The 17,649-nt window shown below is 35.3% G+C and overlaps 1 protein-coding gene across 1 annotated transcript in view; it reads left to right on the top strand.

Annotated features, from left to right (window-relative positions):
• EPB41L3 (erythrocyte membrane protein band 4.1 like 3) overlaps nt 1–17,649 on the top strand; it is a 169,752-nt gene that overhangs the window by 140,504 nt on the left and 11,599 nt on the right. Inside the window, 4 exon segments of the mRNA XM_078153493.1 lie at nt 4,424–4,987; nt 9,927–9,980; nt 12,377–12,412; nt 13,143–13,334. Coding sequence (XP_078009619.1) covers nt 4,424–4,987; nt 9,927–9,980; nt 12,377–12,412; nt 13,143–13,334 — 846 coding nt within the window.

Here is a 17,649-nt window from a genome sequence, read left to right as displayed (position 1 = left end):
GGCAACTTAAGAAGCATGCAGTCATCGCAGCAGTTAGTGACTGTGTATTAATTAGGTAAAGCAAAACAAAGAAAAGCTATGTAGAAAGCCAGGTTTGAACCTAGAAACAAACCTCCTACTCATTATTATTATTATTGTTATTGTTATTGTTATTATGCTGTTGATTAGTTCTTGCTACTTGTTTATTCTATAAGTCTTCTCTTTCTGATGATCTGTATTTCAGGCACTGTAAGACAACTTTCCAAAAAATTAACTCAAACATTATAAATCTTGCTGGAAATTTGGTAAATAATGAGTAAGAGAAAGAGGCAGGAAAGTGGTGCTTCTGAAATAAGTAGAGCTGTGAAGCCAACATTGGTAGTTGACATACATTGAAATTATAGTCATTGCATTTATGATCAAACAGCATCTGATTATGCCTATTAGTGGAGATATTTTAAAGCTACCTTTAGAATAGCCCCTCAGGATTACATAGAATTGTGGTCTTCAGGATAGATACTCTTCAAATACAGATGATTAATGTAGTGGATATAATATACAATTCTGTAGACAAATAGCATTTCTGATTATTTTTTCCAGTAACATCTTCTAGTAGGACGTCCTTAAACAAAGGTCTAGAATGTTCAAGTGTATTACATTATATTAAATGTTGATCTCTGCTGTTATTTTTCTACAGGCTAGTAATAGTTGATTTTCCTAGATAGTGTGTTTTTTTGGGTTGAGAGAATAAATTAACTAGATATTCAAATGTAGCTATAGCAGAAAATAAGGACGTGAGTTTTCAGATTATGTGTAGTCTTCCTTAAACACATTCATTATAACTTTTAAGATAGCTTATTTAATGTTTTATTTCTTCATTTGAGTTGATCTGTAAATAAACCAATAATTTAGTATTTTTTTTAAAATTTGAGGTAATCTAGCTGAGTGACAGTGGATAGTTTTATGCTAATTGTTTTGCTAGCTTCATGCTGTTTATGGCAGCTGTACAATTTGAATACAATTAGAAGCATTCTTTTCAGTTGACTTTAAAATAGTCACTTACTTAGGTTTTTAAAGCAAGTGCTAATTGTATTAACTAAAGCATGTAGCACTAGTGGGTTGTATCCATTTCTGACATAAACCAGTCCACAAAATCTTGTGGTTTTGAAACGTTTTACTTGAATGAGAAGTAATTAGAACTGTGGCTGAATGTACCCAAGGGAAATAACAATATTTGTCATAAACATGGCAAATCCATGTATCCTAAAAGCCTATGCTTTGAGTAGGTGAAACCCTTTTACTCTCTGAGACATTGACACTGACCCAGTGATTGAAGCACATTAACCTTCTCTTACAATGCTTCATTTCCAGATGTTCCTTAGGAAGTACTTTGCTCAGCACTGGGGCCCAAAAGCACGACCTGACCAAATTTTACTTGTCCATTCCATCCCTTGAACACTTTCGAAATAATGCTTCAGAGTTTTGTTTTTAGAAATATTTTCACCCCACATATGAAATGTGTGTAAACCATGATTGGTAAATAATTTCTAAAATGCAGGTAGTCTTAAGCCCAATAATGAAGACGTTGTGCTTCTCTCTGTAGGCTAATGATCACTTGTATGCACTTGGTACTCTAGTACAAGCCAGAAAGGATGATTTTCATTCAGAACCCTGTTAGTATTAGAAAATCAGCTTCATGGAGACTCATATTTACAAATTTTTTCCATGTATAATGTGATTGTGTTTTCATATGGCATACTAGGAGAAATACAGGTTTACATCTGTTAATATAGCACAGGCCTTACTAAGTATGTATACATGTAAGGCATGATGATATTAATGCACGTTCTGCTTCTTCTCATTTCACCCTTAAAATTGAGTTTTCTTATCTTTAAAATGGTGAAAATGCCTGCACTGCTTTCCTTCGTTTAATGAAGATGCTTTGTAAAATACTGCACAGTGTATGCTGGGAATACTTCATTGATGCCAGACCATTAGTCACTTGTCAGAAGTATTAGTTTAGTCATTATTCTAACTGCCCACAATAGAAAAAAATAAAAGAAGTTCAGATTACCTCACAGTTGCTAGAAAATGCTTCCCTGCCTGACTGACCCAGTTTCCAGGCATCTTGCTTTCCCAGCTTTCCACATTTCGCTGAATTTGACAGGGGCAACCCGTGGGGGAGAACACTGTAAATAGGTCTCACCAATCCAGGATATGCACCTCTTCCTAAGTAGAGCCTCAAAGACATTACCATACCTAGGGTTAGGATTAAAAATAAATACTAATTTATTAATAACACTGGCATATACATGAAATGTGCATCAAAAATGTATTCCTTTTTATATGAGTGGCCTCTCAGGTAGCCAGAGGAAAAGGAAGCTGCCTTGGATATAGTCTACTCTGGAAGCCTTTTGGGATAAAGACTCAAATGCCTGAAATAGCCTACCCCCTGCCCTGACCTAGATCTCATTGAGAGGCCACTTAAGTCAAAATGTGGTTTTCTCATCTATTATTAGACACCTCCTGTTTTAGGTGCTCAAGATGGGATTTGAACACAAGTGATAACTATATGCTAAAAAATGTTTATGATAATTATAAAAGCTATTTCGTATACATGAAATCATTTTCACATTGGAAGCTCCTTGTAAAATTATTATTAATTTCTTTTCAAAGTGAAATTTCCTTTGGTGTATTTCAGTTGTGACAGATTTTACCTGGGATTTTTTTTTCTTTATTAATTAGGAACCAGATTCACTAAAGTGTTGGCATAAAATGGGACCACACCTCCCAACTGGAGTCTTCAAATTAAGAATGCTATTATTGATAGTACGTCAGATTATTCATTGTTTGAAAAAGAAAGCTTTATAGCTAATTTCTTCATGCTCAAAATCTTCCTTTGAGACAGAGAGAAGTAGATAATGTTTTCCAGATGGTAAAACTGAGGGGCAGAGAGGTTATATTTTTCTCAAGTTCCCACCATGGCGGATCTAACGCTAGAACCCAGGTTTCATTATTCCAAGAAGAGAAAGGAATAAAATTTTTGTAGCACTTACTATGTGCCGCACACTGAGCTAAGTGCTTACTTTACAAATATTCCCTCCTTTGATTGTCACAACAACCCCTATGTTACATTTGAGGAAATTGAGGCAGACAAAGGTTATGTGACTTGCCCATGGTCGTACAGCTAGTATGTATCTAAGGCCAGATTTGAACTCTGGTTTTCCTGGCTCCTAGCCCAGCACTCTATCCTCTGAGTCGTCAGCTACCTCTGAACAAAGCATTGTTTGTTCTGCTAAATATAATGAGATTTAGATAAATGATATGGTAGGGGTGTTTTTATGTTGAACAACAATTTAAACAATGTCATAATGAAATGTGATGTGCTGTGTGACACATGGCAGTGAAGTTGAGTCTTACCTTTCTTTGGACACTCTGGACTAATCTATCCATAGAAATGCCTGTTCTTACTATGTTAAAAATGACTAGTTGATGAGGCAAGAAATATTCTCTTTGCGAGCTAACCATTGTACCAGTGAAGCAAACTTTAAGAAATATCCTCTCATCCTCTTTTTATATCCTAATTTTTCCTAGTTAATTTCTTAAAAACCACTTGGTGTTTTAACTTAAATTATATTCAAAGGGACCAAAAAAAACTAAAAGAAATCTTGGTTTTTTGTGAGTGATTTAAAAAAGTCTGATTTGAGATTTAATTAGCTAACTGGGTAGAAATTCATTTATATCTGTTTCAGATTACTCTTTGATATGGTGGCCCAAGTCATACTAGCCTTTTGAAAAGGAATGAGGCCAGAAATTTAAATTTTAGCAGCTCACTTGATTTCAAACTCAATGGAAATAAAAGGATAGTGAAAATGTTGTACCAGGTCAGGATTTATTTTCAGTTTTTCAGCCAACTGAAATATCAGTTACATTTCTTTCATCCAGAGGTCAGGGAAAGGTTCTTGAAAGTCTTGGTATCTCAGGTTGTCAAGTGCATTTATTTCTGTTGTCAAACCCCAAAAGCTTTGCAATTATTTTGCTGTGTCATAGTGAAAGTACTTTTAAAATCTGTTTTGGCAGAAATTTTACAGCCATTTGAATTCCATAAAATCTAGAGTTGAACATGCACAGACCCCCATGTTATAGCTTTTTAAAATGTATTTGTATATGCATATATTTATATATAACTTTATAGGCAGGCTAATAAAAAACTTATTTGTATGTTTTTTAAAAATTTGTAACCATTAGCCATTCATGACAATTTTGGCATGCAGCTTGAATATTTTTTTTAATTCTGTGAACAACCCTAGTGCTAAAATTCTTGTTTTAGAATTTTATACTTATTCCTAGAAGAAAATGAACTAATTACGATTTTCTTTTTGTCCTTTTTGCACCTTTTTTTGCTGCTTTCTCTTTCTCTCTGTTTCTCTCTTTCTTGCATCAGTCACCTTGGCTTGGCAACAGTTCATTTTTCTCCTCATCATCCTCATACAGTGGTCCCACTGCATCTCCAGCAACACTCCGTAGGAGATGTAAGGAGAATGTTCAAAAAGCGTTAGGTTGTGAGCCAGCCAAAGACACTGGGCAGACTCGTGGTGAGCCTGACTTGGATTCTAATGGGAAAGGGAAAGCTTACGCAGGGGATCAAGATCTGGCCTTTAGCTACAAACAACAAACTTGCAAAGGCGCAACGCTGTTTTCCTTCTCCTTACAACTCCCAGAGTCATTTCCTTCTCTTCTAGACGATGATGGGTACCTCTCTTTCCCCAACCTTTCTGAAACCAACTTCCTCCCTGCGAACTTGCAGCATTACCTGCCGATTCGTTCTCCATCGCTTGTGCCCTGTTTCCTCTTCATCTTTTTCTTTCTGCTGTCCGCTTCTTTCTCAGTGCCGTATGCCCTCACTCTTTCCTTCCCTCTGGCTATGTGCCTCTGCTACCTGGAGCCCAAGGCAGCCTCCTTGAGCGCCTCACTAGACAATGACCTGAGTGACAGTTCAGAGGAAGAGGTGTGTACCTCGGCATAGAACACAGTTCCTTTTTGTGTTCAGTGCTTCAGTCCGAAATAATGTTAGACGGCTGCTTCGATAGTGGTCCTACTTTCAGAGCCTCATTTATTGTCTGTGCCAATATGTTAAGAGGTTTTGTGTGTTTGAGAGTATAACAAGGTCCCTGGGGTTAGGCACAACACCTTGTGTTTTGTCATAGTCTGGGTCCAGCTTGGGAGATCTCTCAGCTCTTCAATGCATTGTGCACCTGGCAACATAAATACTGAATCAAACCTGACATCCATTTTAAAGTTCTTATTCAGCTGTAAACATCAGGAAAAACTACCGAAGAAGATACATTATATGTAAAATAAGTATGAGATAAAAAAATAAGAATGAAGACATTTATGTTGATGCCGTGAAAAATATTCCAATTTGCTATTAGAGTAATGATTGAGGTAGTTAAGGTTTCGATCATACTATACTTGAGCAGTGTCAGGCCAGTAAGTAGAGAGAACTCCATGTAGTCAGTTCCAGACATACTTCATCAGGAGACATGTGATGAACCACTTGAAGCTAAAATCTTCAAACATTTGCCTGTGGATTGGCAAGACCAGCCCCGTATATTTTGTGTCAGGGATGTAGAACGGGCAAATTTTTCAACTGATGATGAATTCGGGGTCCATATATCCAAAAACACACCGACAATATCAGGGGATTCTAGTAGTCCACCACGGAACAGTCAACCAGTGGAGTCCTGGTAGGTGAGTTCTGGAACTTCTGGAAATTAACTTCTCTAGAACAACCATTCCAAGATTTTGATTCTGAATACTTCCTTGTAATATGAGTATGCTAGTAAGTGAAGTAGAAGCAACCTAAATTAACCGTACTGCCAACAGATTACCCTTTGCCTGGCATCCTTTCTACTTCCATAGAAACATGAGCACCTCAGTAAATTTCATTCTGAGAAAGAGAGAACAGAATCTGCTAAGCATAGTCATCAGGGTGTCATTTTTTTTTCTGCCTAAATTTCTTCCCAGGCACCAGTATCACATAAACATGGAGCATTTTATTGCAACAGATAGTGCAAATATTCCTGAAAAGTATAAAACACAATACATATGTACATGTATTATCTTAAATAATAAGGTATATTCTCTTGGATATGTACATGTATGTGTGTGTATATATATATATATATATATATATCATGGAGATATGTGTGTATCATATATCTTTAAGATAAAATACAAAATCAAGGTAACACAGGAAGAGGAAGAATGTCTCATCAGTTTTACTTAAAATACATCGATTTAGGTTTCACCTGGGAGCATATAGGAATTAAAGGTGTAATGCATGGACCAATATTAAGATATGGTCTGAACCTTTCTTTGCAGGCAGACAGCATAAAGTGTGCGTGTTTTGGCAGAGATTTGGGGAGTGGGGGTAGAGGGAGAAAGAGTTTAGTTGCTAAATACAGAAGGCTATACTATATCTGAGCCACATAATAGAAGCTAATTCTATAATGTCTGTCGATCAGAAATTAACAAACTGTATAGGTTAGGTCATTGGCTATAAAGAGTCTTTGTTACCTCAACACAATAAGCCCTTTAAGGGTTACCTTAAATCTGTGGCCATGCTACCATTAGTTTTAACAGTAATAGTAACATTTAATAAAGGTCTAGGAATAGATCAAATATGTGCTTGTGTTGATCTGCTAATTTAAAACTTTAATTTACGTCAGTTCTGGAAATGATCTTTTCCCACTTAACACTTGAATTGATGACTCAGAGTATTAACATTAGCATTGGTATATAAGTTTTGCAGTTTTATGCAAAATTTTGTACTTTTATGTAGGAAACTACAGAGATCTTGTGCCTAATCCAGGGTATACATCTTGTTGTAAACTATGCATGAAAATTAATGTTAAACTTGGGCATGTCTGCATTACATTGGCAAAACAAATCACAGCAGTTAATTGTTGCAAGTAAGAGGAAATGGGACTGAAGCTTTTTAGCACATAGCTATCTTTGTATTTGAAATACTCAAAATCTACAAATTAAAACCAGCAACTGAAGAGTTTACTTAGCCCTCTACTCTTGGTAAAAACCCTGCCTGCATGAGGAACCCTCCACACATTCCATTGCTCTTCAGTGGTACCAAATTTGTATTCGGTCATTTATCTGAAGTTACCACTTAGTTTCTGAATGTAGTTCTGGTTATTAGCTGGGTCATCTATTTGGGTAAAAAAGTTAAGAGGCTGAATATTTGGAATGTATTCACTCCTCTGGTAAAAATAACCAGCATTATGCAATCTACCTACATTATCCATAATATTTTCTAGATTCCACAAAACTGTAATCAATCATTCCTCACCAGAGGCAGCTAGATTAGGTGACTTCTTAGGGTTCTTTGCAGCTCCTTAATTTTCTTATTCTTTTTAATCAACTAATGTCAATTATGATGATGCCTTAAAATTGTAACATCATTGCTCACATTTTAAAGTGATAATGGTATTCAACAACACATTGTAAAAGTAGAAATTTTCTCTATACTGAAAATCAGGTTTCTTTTCATCCTGATCCATATCTCCCATGTGTCCAGAATGCATTTAAAAATAATTATTAGCTGATAAGTTTCTTTTTGGTAGTTTCAGAAAAAAAAAAAGAGGAAGGGACAGATTTTTGAGAATTGAGTTAATCAGGAAGACGTTAGGCTTAGATCAGCGGAGCCATCTCCAGTCCTGATCTATATCTTGCCACTGGACCCAGATGGCTCTGGAGGAGAAAGTGAGGCTGGTGACTTTGCACAGCCCTCCCTCGCTTAAATCCAATTCACTTGCAGGTCATGGCATCACCTCCCTAATGTCATGGTCCTCTTCAAGAATGAAGGACAAATGACAACAACAACAGGCTTTGATCAGATCTCAGTACACAAGGAGGAGGAATCTGCCTCACTACTGTATGGCACTTGGCCCCTTAAGATTCTTCAGTGCAATTTGCATTGCTACAATACGCTTAAGTACACAAAATGCTAAGAAATAAACTGTTTGGTTTAATAAATTATTCTTTGAAGTGTACAGACATCATGTTTTATCATGAAAGATCATGGAGCACTCTATCTTACCTTAGTTGACAAATAAAACCTGCAAATGGAACAAAATTTCATTAATTTGGGATCCATTGATTTGGAATTTGTGAAAGTTTGGACAACTTAAGAGTTTTGATCTTAGCACTATTTATGAAAAATTATTTGCTAAACAAATTCATAATGTGAACACATTTTTAAGGTAAATACTCATTACCTTCTTAAGAGAAGAAACTCTTTTTCTTGAAATTTAGTAGTAAACGCTTGAAGTAGTTTATATACTAATTTTGAGTCATTTTTATCTATTCATGAAACCTTAAATTCCTTTCAAAATGTGCCATTTTTACTAGACTTTTTACTAATTCAGGCTATCCTTTCCCCCTAATCATTGCAATTCAAAGATATTTTAACATCATCCTTACAATTAAATAGGAAAAGGAGACCATACCAGTTTACCCATATTTAAATTTTAATTGTCCTCATGTTGAGAAATATACATTGACATTGTATCCCAGTGACCTAACATCATCATTTACTCTAATAAAGTAGCTATTTTTAAGGTTTCCTTTCATGCTTCTAAAGCCATAGAAATTTTGAATAACTAGAGAGCTATTTCTTATAGCTTCATAGACGCATCCAAAAGTGATTTTTAAATATCACCAATTAGGAAACAACTTTTCTAAGTAAAGAAAGTCAGAATACAAGATGTGTGTCTTTTTTGTACTCCCTCTGGAAGACTAAAAATGGAGGAAGACTCCTCAACCTCATATAGTCCAAACGTCTAGATTATCCCAGCTTCAGTTATTCCATATTCTAGCTGGGACTCTGTATTCATCAGTAGTCTCTTCTTCATATTTGGGTAGATAGTTATAAAAATAAAAGTCACCTGAAAAGACTAGAATTCAGTGTAATACAGTAATGCCTACATCTTGTCATCTTCATGAGAAAGTAATCTATGTAAATTGTACTGTTTAAAATATTGGCACTAGAACTGATTTTAAGCCGGTCTAGAACTTGCCAATAAGCCTAAGAGTGCATCTACATCAATCTAGGTCCAGTCTAGACTATAGAATGCTGTGCTTTGTTTTTATTGTATCTACTAGATGTTATTTTTCTGCTTTATTTGTACAGTATTTATCAGAATGACATGTTTAAGAATATAGTTCAATATACTTTCTATTTTGGAAAAAGCAGAAGCAAATATACATATTTAATCTGGAAAACATTCAATAACAACTTTCTTTGTCAAGTGAATGACATTTTTGCACGAATGCTACGTATGCTGTTGAGTTACTTTGATCTGCCTGTAGGAACTAATTGGTAATGCAGACAGCCTAATGGTTCATAAACAATGTAAATAATCAAATCTGTATAAATGAGGGGCTGAAAGTCAGGTGACTGTTATAGTAGCTTTTTTAAATATTTTATAATAAATTTCACCTCTCAACTCCAAGTAAGCTTAACATGAAAGGCAACTTTTAATACATTAAACAGAAATATTTAATAGATTTATCAAGGGTTTAGTTGAAGAAAAAATGGGAGGGAAAGGGCAACAAACCTACTTTCCCCAAGGAAAAAACCCATTAGACTCTTTTCCCAGACAGTTCAGATTGGCTAAAATAGTCACTACAATAAAGCATCATGCTATGTCTATCTTGAGTCTTCCTCTGAGTCTGTTCTGTTGACCAAACCTAGTTATGGTTTTTCTTTTACTCTTGCTTAAAGCTGCATACTATTGGGAAGGTATAGTGTGTTGTAGGTCCCCGTCATAGAGATGGACCTATGTGAGCTGTGACCTGCCCTGTTTGACACCATGTGTTTATTTTCTATTCCTGCCTACCTTCTGGACCTTGATTACTTGTGTAATCAATAGACTGACAGTGAACGGACGGATACTGCAGCTGATGGTGAAACCACTGCCACTGAGGTTGGTATAGTAACTACGAGCACATATGGTATACAGTTGTCAGCCAAGGAAGTGTAACATATGGTATAACTTTGCCTGTAATGAATACTTTGGACATCGTGCTTATTTTACACGGCTTTGCTTGTAAAGGAAATGAATTTTCACCTGAATCAGGGGACTTCAATAAGATTTGAATATTATTATTAACCAAGTATAAAAATCATAAAAAAGTTTATGTATGGTAGTTTCCTTATACCATTTTCCCTCTTCACCCAATTTTTGCCCTTAAAGAACTAGATATATATATGTATATATATAAATAAATGATTCTTCCTTTCTTTCCTTTTTCAAATCATGAAGTCTAATTTTTAAAAAATGAGCCTATACCAAAGTCATTTGCTTACAAGAGGGAAAAAGTATATTCAAGCAGTATATGAAAATTGACAATTTATGCTAAGAATTTTGCTGCCTAGAAATCCATGTCAGTAGTTCTTCCTTTTTTTCACTCATCATACATTTTGGAATAAAGCTCTTAAAAAAAAATAAATCTAAACAGCCCATATACATCATTCATGTTTTCTTTACTTGTTAGAATCTGGCAATCATAGAGAACAAACTTTCTTTTCCAAAATTAATATTTTTGATGGAAAATGATGGCATTACACTCTCATAATGAAAGAGTTCCTTTTCTAGTAATTTATTAAAACTTTCCTTCAATGTGATAGATTTGTTTTTTACTCATGCGTGCTTTGTCAAGAAATAATTAGATGTCTATATATAAGTAAATTGAATTATCTATTTTTAAAAAAAATTCACTGATACATTTATACGATTTATTGATCTTTGGAGGAATCTGGAACTATTCTAAATAATACCTGAAAGTCACTGTTGATAATGTGGTGAACCAGCTTGAGATGTGAGTTTAGTTGTCTGCCTTGGAAATAACCCAGACTATAGAAAGGCAATTCTGGAGAGCAGAGAAAGAGATTTACTGGTCATGACCATGAAAAAAATCATTTAACCACTCAGAGCCTCTTTTCCTTACGTGTGAAAAGAGTATTGGTATACCACCTGCCACAGAAGATGGTTGTGAGGAAAGAAACCTGTAAACCTTAAAGCATCATATAAATGTGAGTAGTTATTGAGAAACAAACAAACATTCAGATATAAAACTTGAATATTTGAAAATTATTGATTTAAGATTAAAATTAGAAATAATATAGTAAAATCTGGCGTACAGATTAGGGAAACTTCTGTATGATTTTTAGAATTTTTTAAAAAATTATCAAATGTAATAGAAATACTATAATAGTATTTCTTGGTTAATGTATCCCAAATTTTATGTACACTTAACATCTACATACACATGTATGTATATGCATGTGTGTGTATACAGCCTATATTCATGGTGCTTTTAGCTTTAATTTAATCTGTGTCATAGTCAACTTTAAGGTTAGGGCTACTTCATTTCTGTCTTTATATCTCCAGAGGTGCTTAATAAATGTTGAATGATTTATCATCATAAATATTGACATATAAATAACTCTTTAAGGTTTACAAAGTGCTTTACATATATGGTCTTATTTTATCTTCCCTAAGTCGCTAAGTGATAGGTACTATGAATATTGTTGTCCTGTTTTTTACAGGCAACATTTGCACGAACTTTTGAATCCTGTGTGTTGCATGGTGTGGGGATTACAGTGTGTTATTGATAAGGAAACTCAGATGCAGAGAAGTTAAATGGTGTATCTAAGGACATACAAATGAATACTGTCCTTTTTCTGACCCCCTTTCAACTTGTGATCTGCCACCAATTTTATATTCTCTCGTTGTATATTAATGTATGTAATCATACTTGTAATTTTCATGCCTATCTTACTTGTGTGTAGTTTATACTAGAGTTTCATCTTATAAATTAATGTACTTGGTCCTTTTGAATTTTAAACCTATTCTCCACAGTACCGACTTTCTAGGGTGATGTGATTCTTCCTAAACTTTCTAGGCTGATGTGATCCTTGAATATAAGCCTGGTTTAGCTCTGCTGTCATTTTGTTAGTGATACATGAAATGATAGTGAGCCAGTACCTACAGAAGCCATTAGATGTGCTTCCAAGGTTCAGCCTGAACTCTTGTGGGATACAACCTTTCAGGTCCTTGTTTTTAGCCTTAACTGTACATGTAGCTGTTTATCACACTTGGAAATCAAAATATTGATGTTTCGAAAGCGTGCTTAGAAGAGATGGAAGCCATCGTTCTGTCTTTCCTATTCCCTCTCTTAATACATGGGTGTGTGAGTCTTGTGTGATGTGAAGTCTACGGTAGAGCTACGGAGCAGGAATGTGCAGCTCATCTGTTTCAGTCTTAGAATGATTTGTCTTGGTAAGACTTTATTTTCCACTTTTTCTTGATGCTGACAGTCGGATCAGGAGGAAGATGCAGACCTCAAGGCACAGGTAGAAATGGAAAAGTGAATGTGTACTCTAAGATGTGGTGGTCAAATCTCTCAGCATGCCATGTAGTTAGTTAGTCTGTTATTGATGCAGTATGTAGGATGATAGCATTCGTTCCCTTTGACTACCATGTCCCTTACCTTTCCCTTTCTTCTCCACTTTTTTCAGAATAGTCTGATTAAGCGAATAAAGGGTGAAAATGTGTATATCAAACATAGTAATCTAATGTTAGAGGTTGGTATTGGTATATACCAGTGCATGTATGTGTGTGGTGATTCTCAGTGATCGACCTGTGGACTCTCACTATGGTGCATGAAATGTGTTCTTCCACCTGCTAATAAACTGGGTGTACCTCTCCAGCTTCCTGTGACCTTCTTTATCCTGTATTAGAGATAGATGCCTTCTTTTTTTTTTTTACATGTGTGTGCATATGTTTGAATTCTCTTTGATTATTTGCAATCTAGCTCTTCACAATCTACCTTTTAGATATTTTGATTTTTATTTCATTTGAAGTAGATTTCTTCTGTCATTGCCTTTTAAAAATACCACATTTTCACCCATGTGTGTGTGGCAGTGTCATGAAACCTGATGCCTAAGAGTGCTACTTGAAAATTATTCTATACTAACCAGATTGTCATTTGAATGTTTATTTTTATTAACAGGCAGGCAGAAAAAAAGAATCAGGTGTAATGCATTGGGTTTTGGTTTCTTTTTCTTTGCTTTTTGCATATAGGAATTAGATAAAAATCAGGAAGAACTGATGAAACATCAGACCAACATTAGTGAGCTGAAAAGAACCTTTTTAGAGACCTCCACAGAAACTGCTGTGACTAATGAATGGGAAAAGAGACTTTCCACATCTCCAGTGCGGCTCGCTATGAGACAGGAGGATGCCCCAATGATTGAACCACTTGTGCCTGAAGAGGTCAGTGATTCATCTTCATGTTGGAAGTATCATCCTTTCATGCCTCCTTTGCTCCCACTCATTTGTTCTTCTGCAATGTGGAAAGAGATTTAAGTAGGGTCTGAGCATGGACTGATTGAGCTGATTTCACCTGCTGACTGTTGCATGAATTGAAAACAGCCTCACAAAAAGGCTTTTCAATATGGGATGCTTCCAGAGGATTAGCTAGCTCATTAATTCATATTTTGCTTTGGGACCAGATAGTATGTAGAGGGCAGAATAACAAAATAAAAGATAGTGTGTATTAAAAATTAGGCATAATAAAAGCTGGACAAACTATAAACTACCAAAGATGAGTAAGGACTTGAAGAAACCCTTTAAATTAAAAGGAGAAATGAATTAAAAGGAGAAATCCAGAAAATTACAGTGTGATATGATATACTAGTTTTCTTTCAGCATTTTTTTTTTGCTTCTTTTAGCTAAGGAAGTTCTCTCAAACTCTTGAGTCTTTTTCTTGAGTTGTTTCAGGGACAGGTGATGTGAGGTAAAATAAGAGGAAGCCAGTAGAAGGATCTGATGGCTTTCTGTGAGAAGATCATTAGATCATAGAGTTGAAAGAGACCTCAGAGGCCATCTAATCCAGCCACCTCATTTTCTAGATAAGGAAACTGAGGTCCATAGAAGTTGCTATTTGCTCAAAGTCACCTAAATATTAAGCATCAGAGGCAGGATTTGAACCAGGGTCCTTTCATTTGGGAGACAATAATTCTTTCTATTGGGCTTCTCTGCCTTCCTTAGATCCTTGATCTGGGATGCTGAAAAAGCTATGTGGTTTCAGTGATCTGCAGTTAATTGTTCTCCAGCCAGCATTCTATTGCAGACACATATTTCAGGTTGTACTGGGAAATCAGTCCAAAATTAGTTTTTGAAGGGAGAAGGAATATATTTTGTCTGTACAAAAAAAAAATAATAATTATCTTTCATCTCACAAGCCCCTCAGAGTACATAGGAAGGATTTTGGAATCCTTGAACGAATAATAACTTGCTTCTACATAGAAATTTAACATGCAATAAGTTGTTTCTTTGTTTATTTAGTCTCTTTACTCTTCCTGTATCTGTAAAAGGAAGGTTTTTACATTGATTTAATTTGTTTCTGATAATGACTGCTTTACTGTGAAGCAGGGCTCAGCTACAGGAAACAGAAAAGATCAGGAAAACTCTTAAGCTGTTTAAAACCATCTTCTAAAGAGTTTTTAACATGTAGTGTATTGATCCTTCCCGTAGAGTTTAGTACAGAATATTTGTAGTTCAGTAGATTCTCAATTGGGGCAGCTAGGTTGCCCAGTGGTTAGAGCTCTGGGCCTGGAGTCAGGAAAATTCATCTTTTGGAGTTCAAATATGGCCTCAGAGACTTACTAGCTAGTTGTGTGACCCAAGGCAAGTCTCTTAACCCTCTTTGCCTTGGTTTCCTCATCTGGAAAATGAACTGGAGAAGAAAATGGCAAATTACTCCAGTTTCTTTCCCAAGAACACTAAATAGGGGACATGACTGAAAACTACAATCCCAGATTCTCAATTTCTGTGTGTAGTCTTGGTTTAATAAGAGTGGCTGCAGTACCCAGTATCCCTCCATATAAAAGTTTTCATTCTTTCTGAAAAGTAAGAAACTTTGTCACTACTGCTCTTAATCTAAAAGGTCAATTATAGATTCATATTATAGAGAGTAAGCACACTGTAAACCTAGAGATGCTATAGAAATATGAGTTACCATTGTAGGATTATCAAAGCACCTGTCCTACTATATATACTCATTCTATTTTTTAAAAAAACCACTTGAGCCTCAAATAAGATTTTTTAAAAATTAACCTTCTTTTAAATTAACGTACTTTTGAATACAACTGGATTTGCATTATCAAGGTCATCACACATGTCAAACATAATCAAAGCTTTTCAGGCTCCCAAGGTCTTACCTCTGCCCCACAGCTATTGTTCTTTTAATATATTTTTTGTTCAACATAACCTGAGAGCCAGAGATTTCTTGGAAGAGCCAGTATTAAATTACCAAGAGCAATAATAGGTTCTGTGCTTGCTGATCTTTAAGCTCAAGGTGTGTATATCCTTCTGTTTCAGAGAGCTTAGGCTAGAATTAGGGGATTGAGTGGAAAGACTTTTGAAGTCTCTTCTTTTCCTTTTCTAATTTATTATTCTTTTTTAAAAAGCATGTGAAGGGCTATAATAGGCAGAAATTCTCTGAACCTACAAGGAAGAGGGTGAGAGAAAAATGGGTTTAAATTCTAAAGAGTTTCTAGACTGTAGTAATCCCACAGTACAAGAACAGGTTCTCAGGGGTGATTGTGGAATCTCCTGTCTGGATCTCTGAGAATTTCAAGGTTTGATCTCCTCTAATGATAAGAAATCAGAATGAACTCTTTAGAATTCTCCAATTATACAATTCTTTCAGGATAATGTGATAACAGTCAACTCTAGACCTAATGTGAGGATTTGACCCAACTGATGGCATCATAAACACATTAAAAGTTCATACATTAAAAATTCTTACCCATTTTCAACATAAAACTGCTTTTTATGTATCTTGCTCTTTGCATTTTAAAAAGCATGAGAGAATTTTGTACTCTGAAATATCAGAAAATAAAACGCATTGGTCTACAAGTTAATATCTAAACAGTTCATTTTTATGACAAAGCACGTTCAAATTGGGAATCAGGAGCATTAACACTCATATGGATTAATTTTGCTTACTTTTAAATTATAAAATCAAATCCCCTATTTAACTTTTAGATGATGGGATTTCTTTCCCCTTCCACACCATTCTAAAAGATACCAGCCAACAGAATGCCAACAAAATGCCAACAGAACTTGGCCTCAAGGACTGATTATGTCTCTTTGACTGTTCCCTTTGTTACAATCTCTGATAAGATGGCATTTCATAAAAACTGAAGAAAGGCTGCAGATTTTTAGTGTGACTTTTTTTTTTGCTTTATCTATTTGAACTGAATCTTAATGAACCCCAATTGTTTTACTAAACACTTCTGATTTATGAACAGTTGAAAAGGGGAAAGGAAATGGAAATCAATATCTATTTAAATAAATGAGCTAATAGGATTCAGTCCATTTTGCTAACATTTAACATTTGCATTTACTTGCTAATTTCATTGATTTAAATTTTATAAAGCCTAGTTTTACTTTACCAGCAGTATATCATGTAGTCAAGTTGTAAATATCTTTACTGATAGCAGAAAGGCAGCATGGATAATATAAGATAATCAGTAATATAGAAAATATATTTGTTTTAGAATGAAGTTAAATATACATACACAAAGAGGGCCAGCTCTTGAATAGGTAGAGTGATACCTATCACTTGTATATGGCATGATTTGAAGAGATTCTCAGCACAGGGACCTCTACCTATGTCTAAAATTTCATTAAAGATGTATTCCTTTTAGACTTCTTAAAATGGCAAGTCCTCTTAGAGAGTAATATACCCTAACCTATTATTAGATTAAACTTTCCTGGGGAATACTTTCAAACTTGAAGTCTAGCCGAGAAAGCAAACCTCTCTGGAACAAAATTCAGAATAGTTACCAGGTTAGGCAGAAGGACAGAATAGGGAGAAGAAGCGTGTTGAAAGAGGAGGTTGTGAAATAAAAACAAAAGGATTTGGGATAGAATTACTTTCCATTTTTCCTCAGGCTGGTTCTGCATATGTATCAATCAATCCTCTGGTATTTATTAAATGCCTGCTATGTGCCAGGAGCTGTGCTAGGCACTTGAGGGCACAAACAAAAAAAAAAAATTAAGCAGTCCTTACTGTCAAGAAACTTATATTGTCATTTATGCCATTATATTTAGTTTGAGAGGCCTCTCCTCTCAGCCCTCTTTTGGCTTGCCCATAACAGCAGATTTAGCTAGAATCTTCTCATGACCGGGAGACTTAATGTAGTTAATTCATTCCATTCTTGGATAATACAAGGTTGATTGTATTGTTCTGTCATGTGTCTCTGAATTTCTGTCTAGTTTATAGATGAGGACCTGGTCTTTTACAGACAGCCCTTAATCAAAGGGAGCAGTATGTCAGTTCACAAGAGCAGCTTGGTCCTTAGAAGTATTCCTAAATTCCAGTTCTTCTGAAGATTACTGACTAATTAATTCTCTGTTACAACTGCAAATCATGACTCCCAAATTATTGAGCTGGTTCTTAAAGCACTCAAAATAAGGCTGAAGGTATGAAGGGGTTTGATATAATCGAATAGGAATAGGCGTATGAGTGATTGACAGGATTGAAATATGCGCCTGAAAAACTGAAATGTCCTCCTCA

The sequence above is a fragment of the Phascolarctos cinereus genome, unplaced genomic scaffold, assembly GCF_003287225.1.
Source record: "Phascolarctos cinereus isolate Bilbo 61053 unplaced genomic scaffold, phaCin_HiC Scaffold_4;HRSCAF=312, whole genome shotgun sequence".
In the NCBI taxonomy this organism is placed as follows: Eukaryota; Metazoa; Chordata; class Mammalia; order Diprotodontia; family Phascolarctidae; genus Phascolarctos; species Phascolarctos cinereus.
Note: the sequence above shows the minus strand (reverse complement) of the source record. Positions and strands in the feature narration are given on the sequence as shown.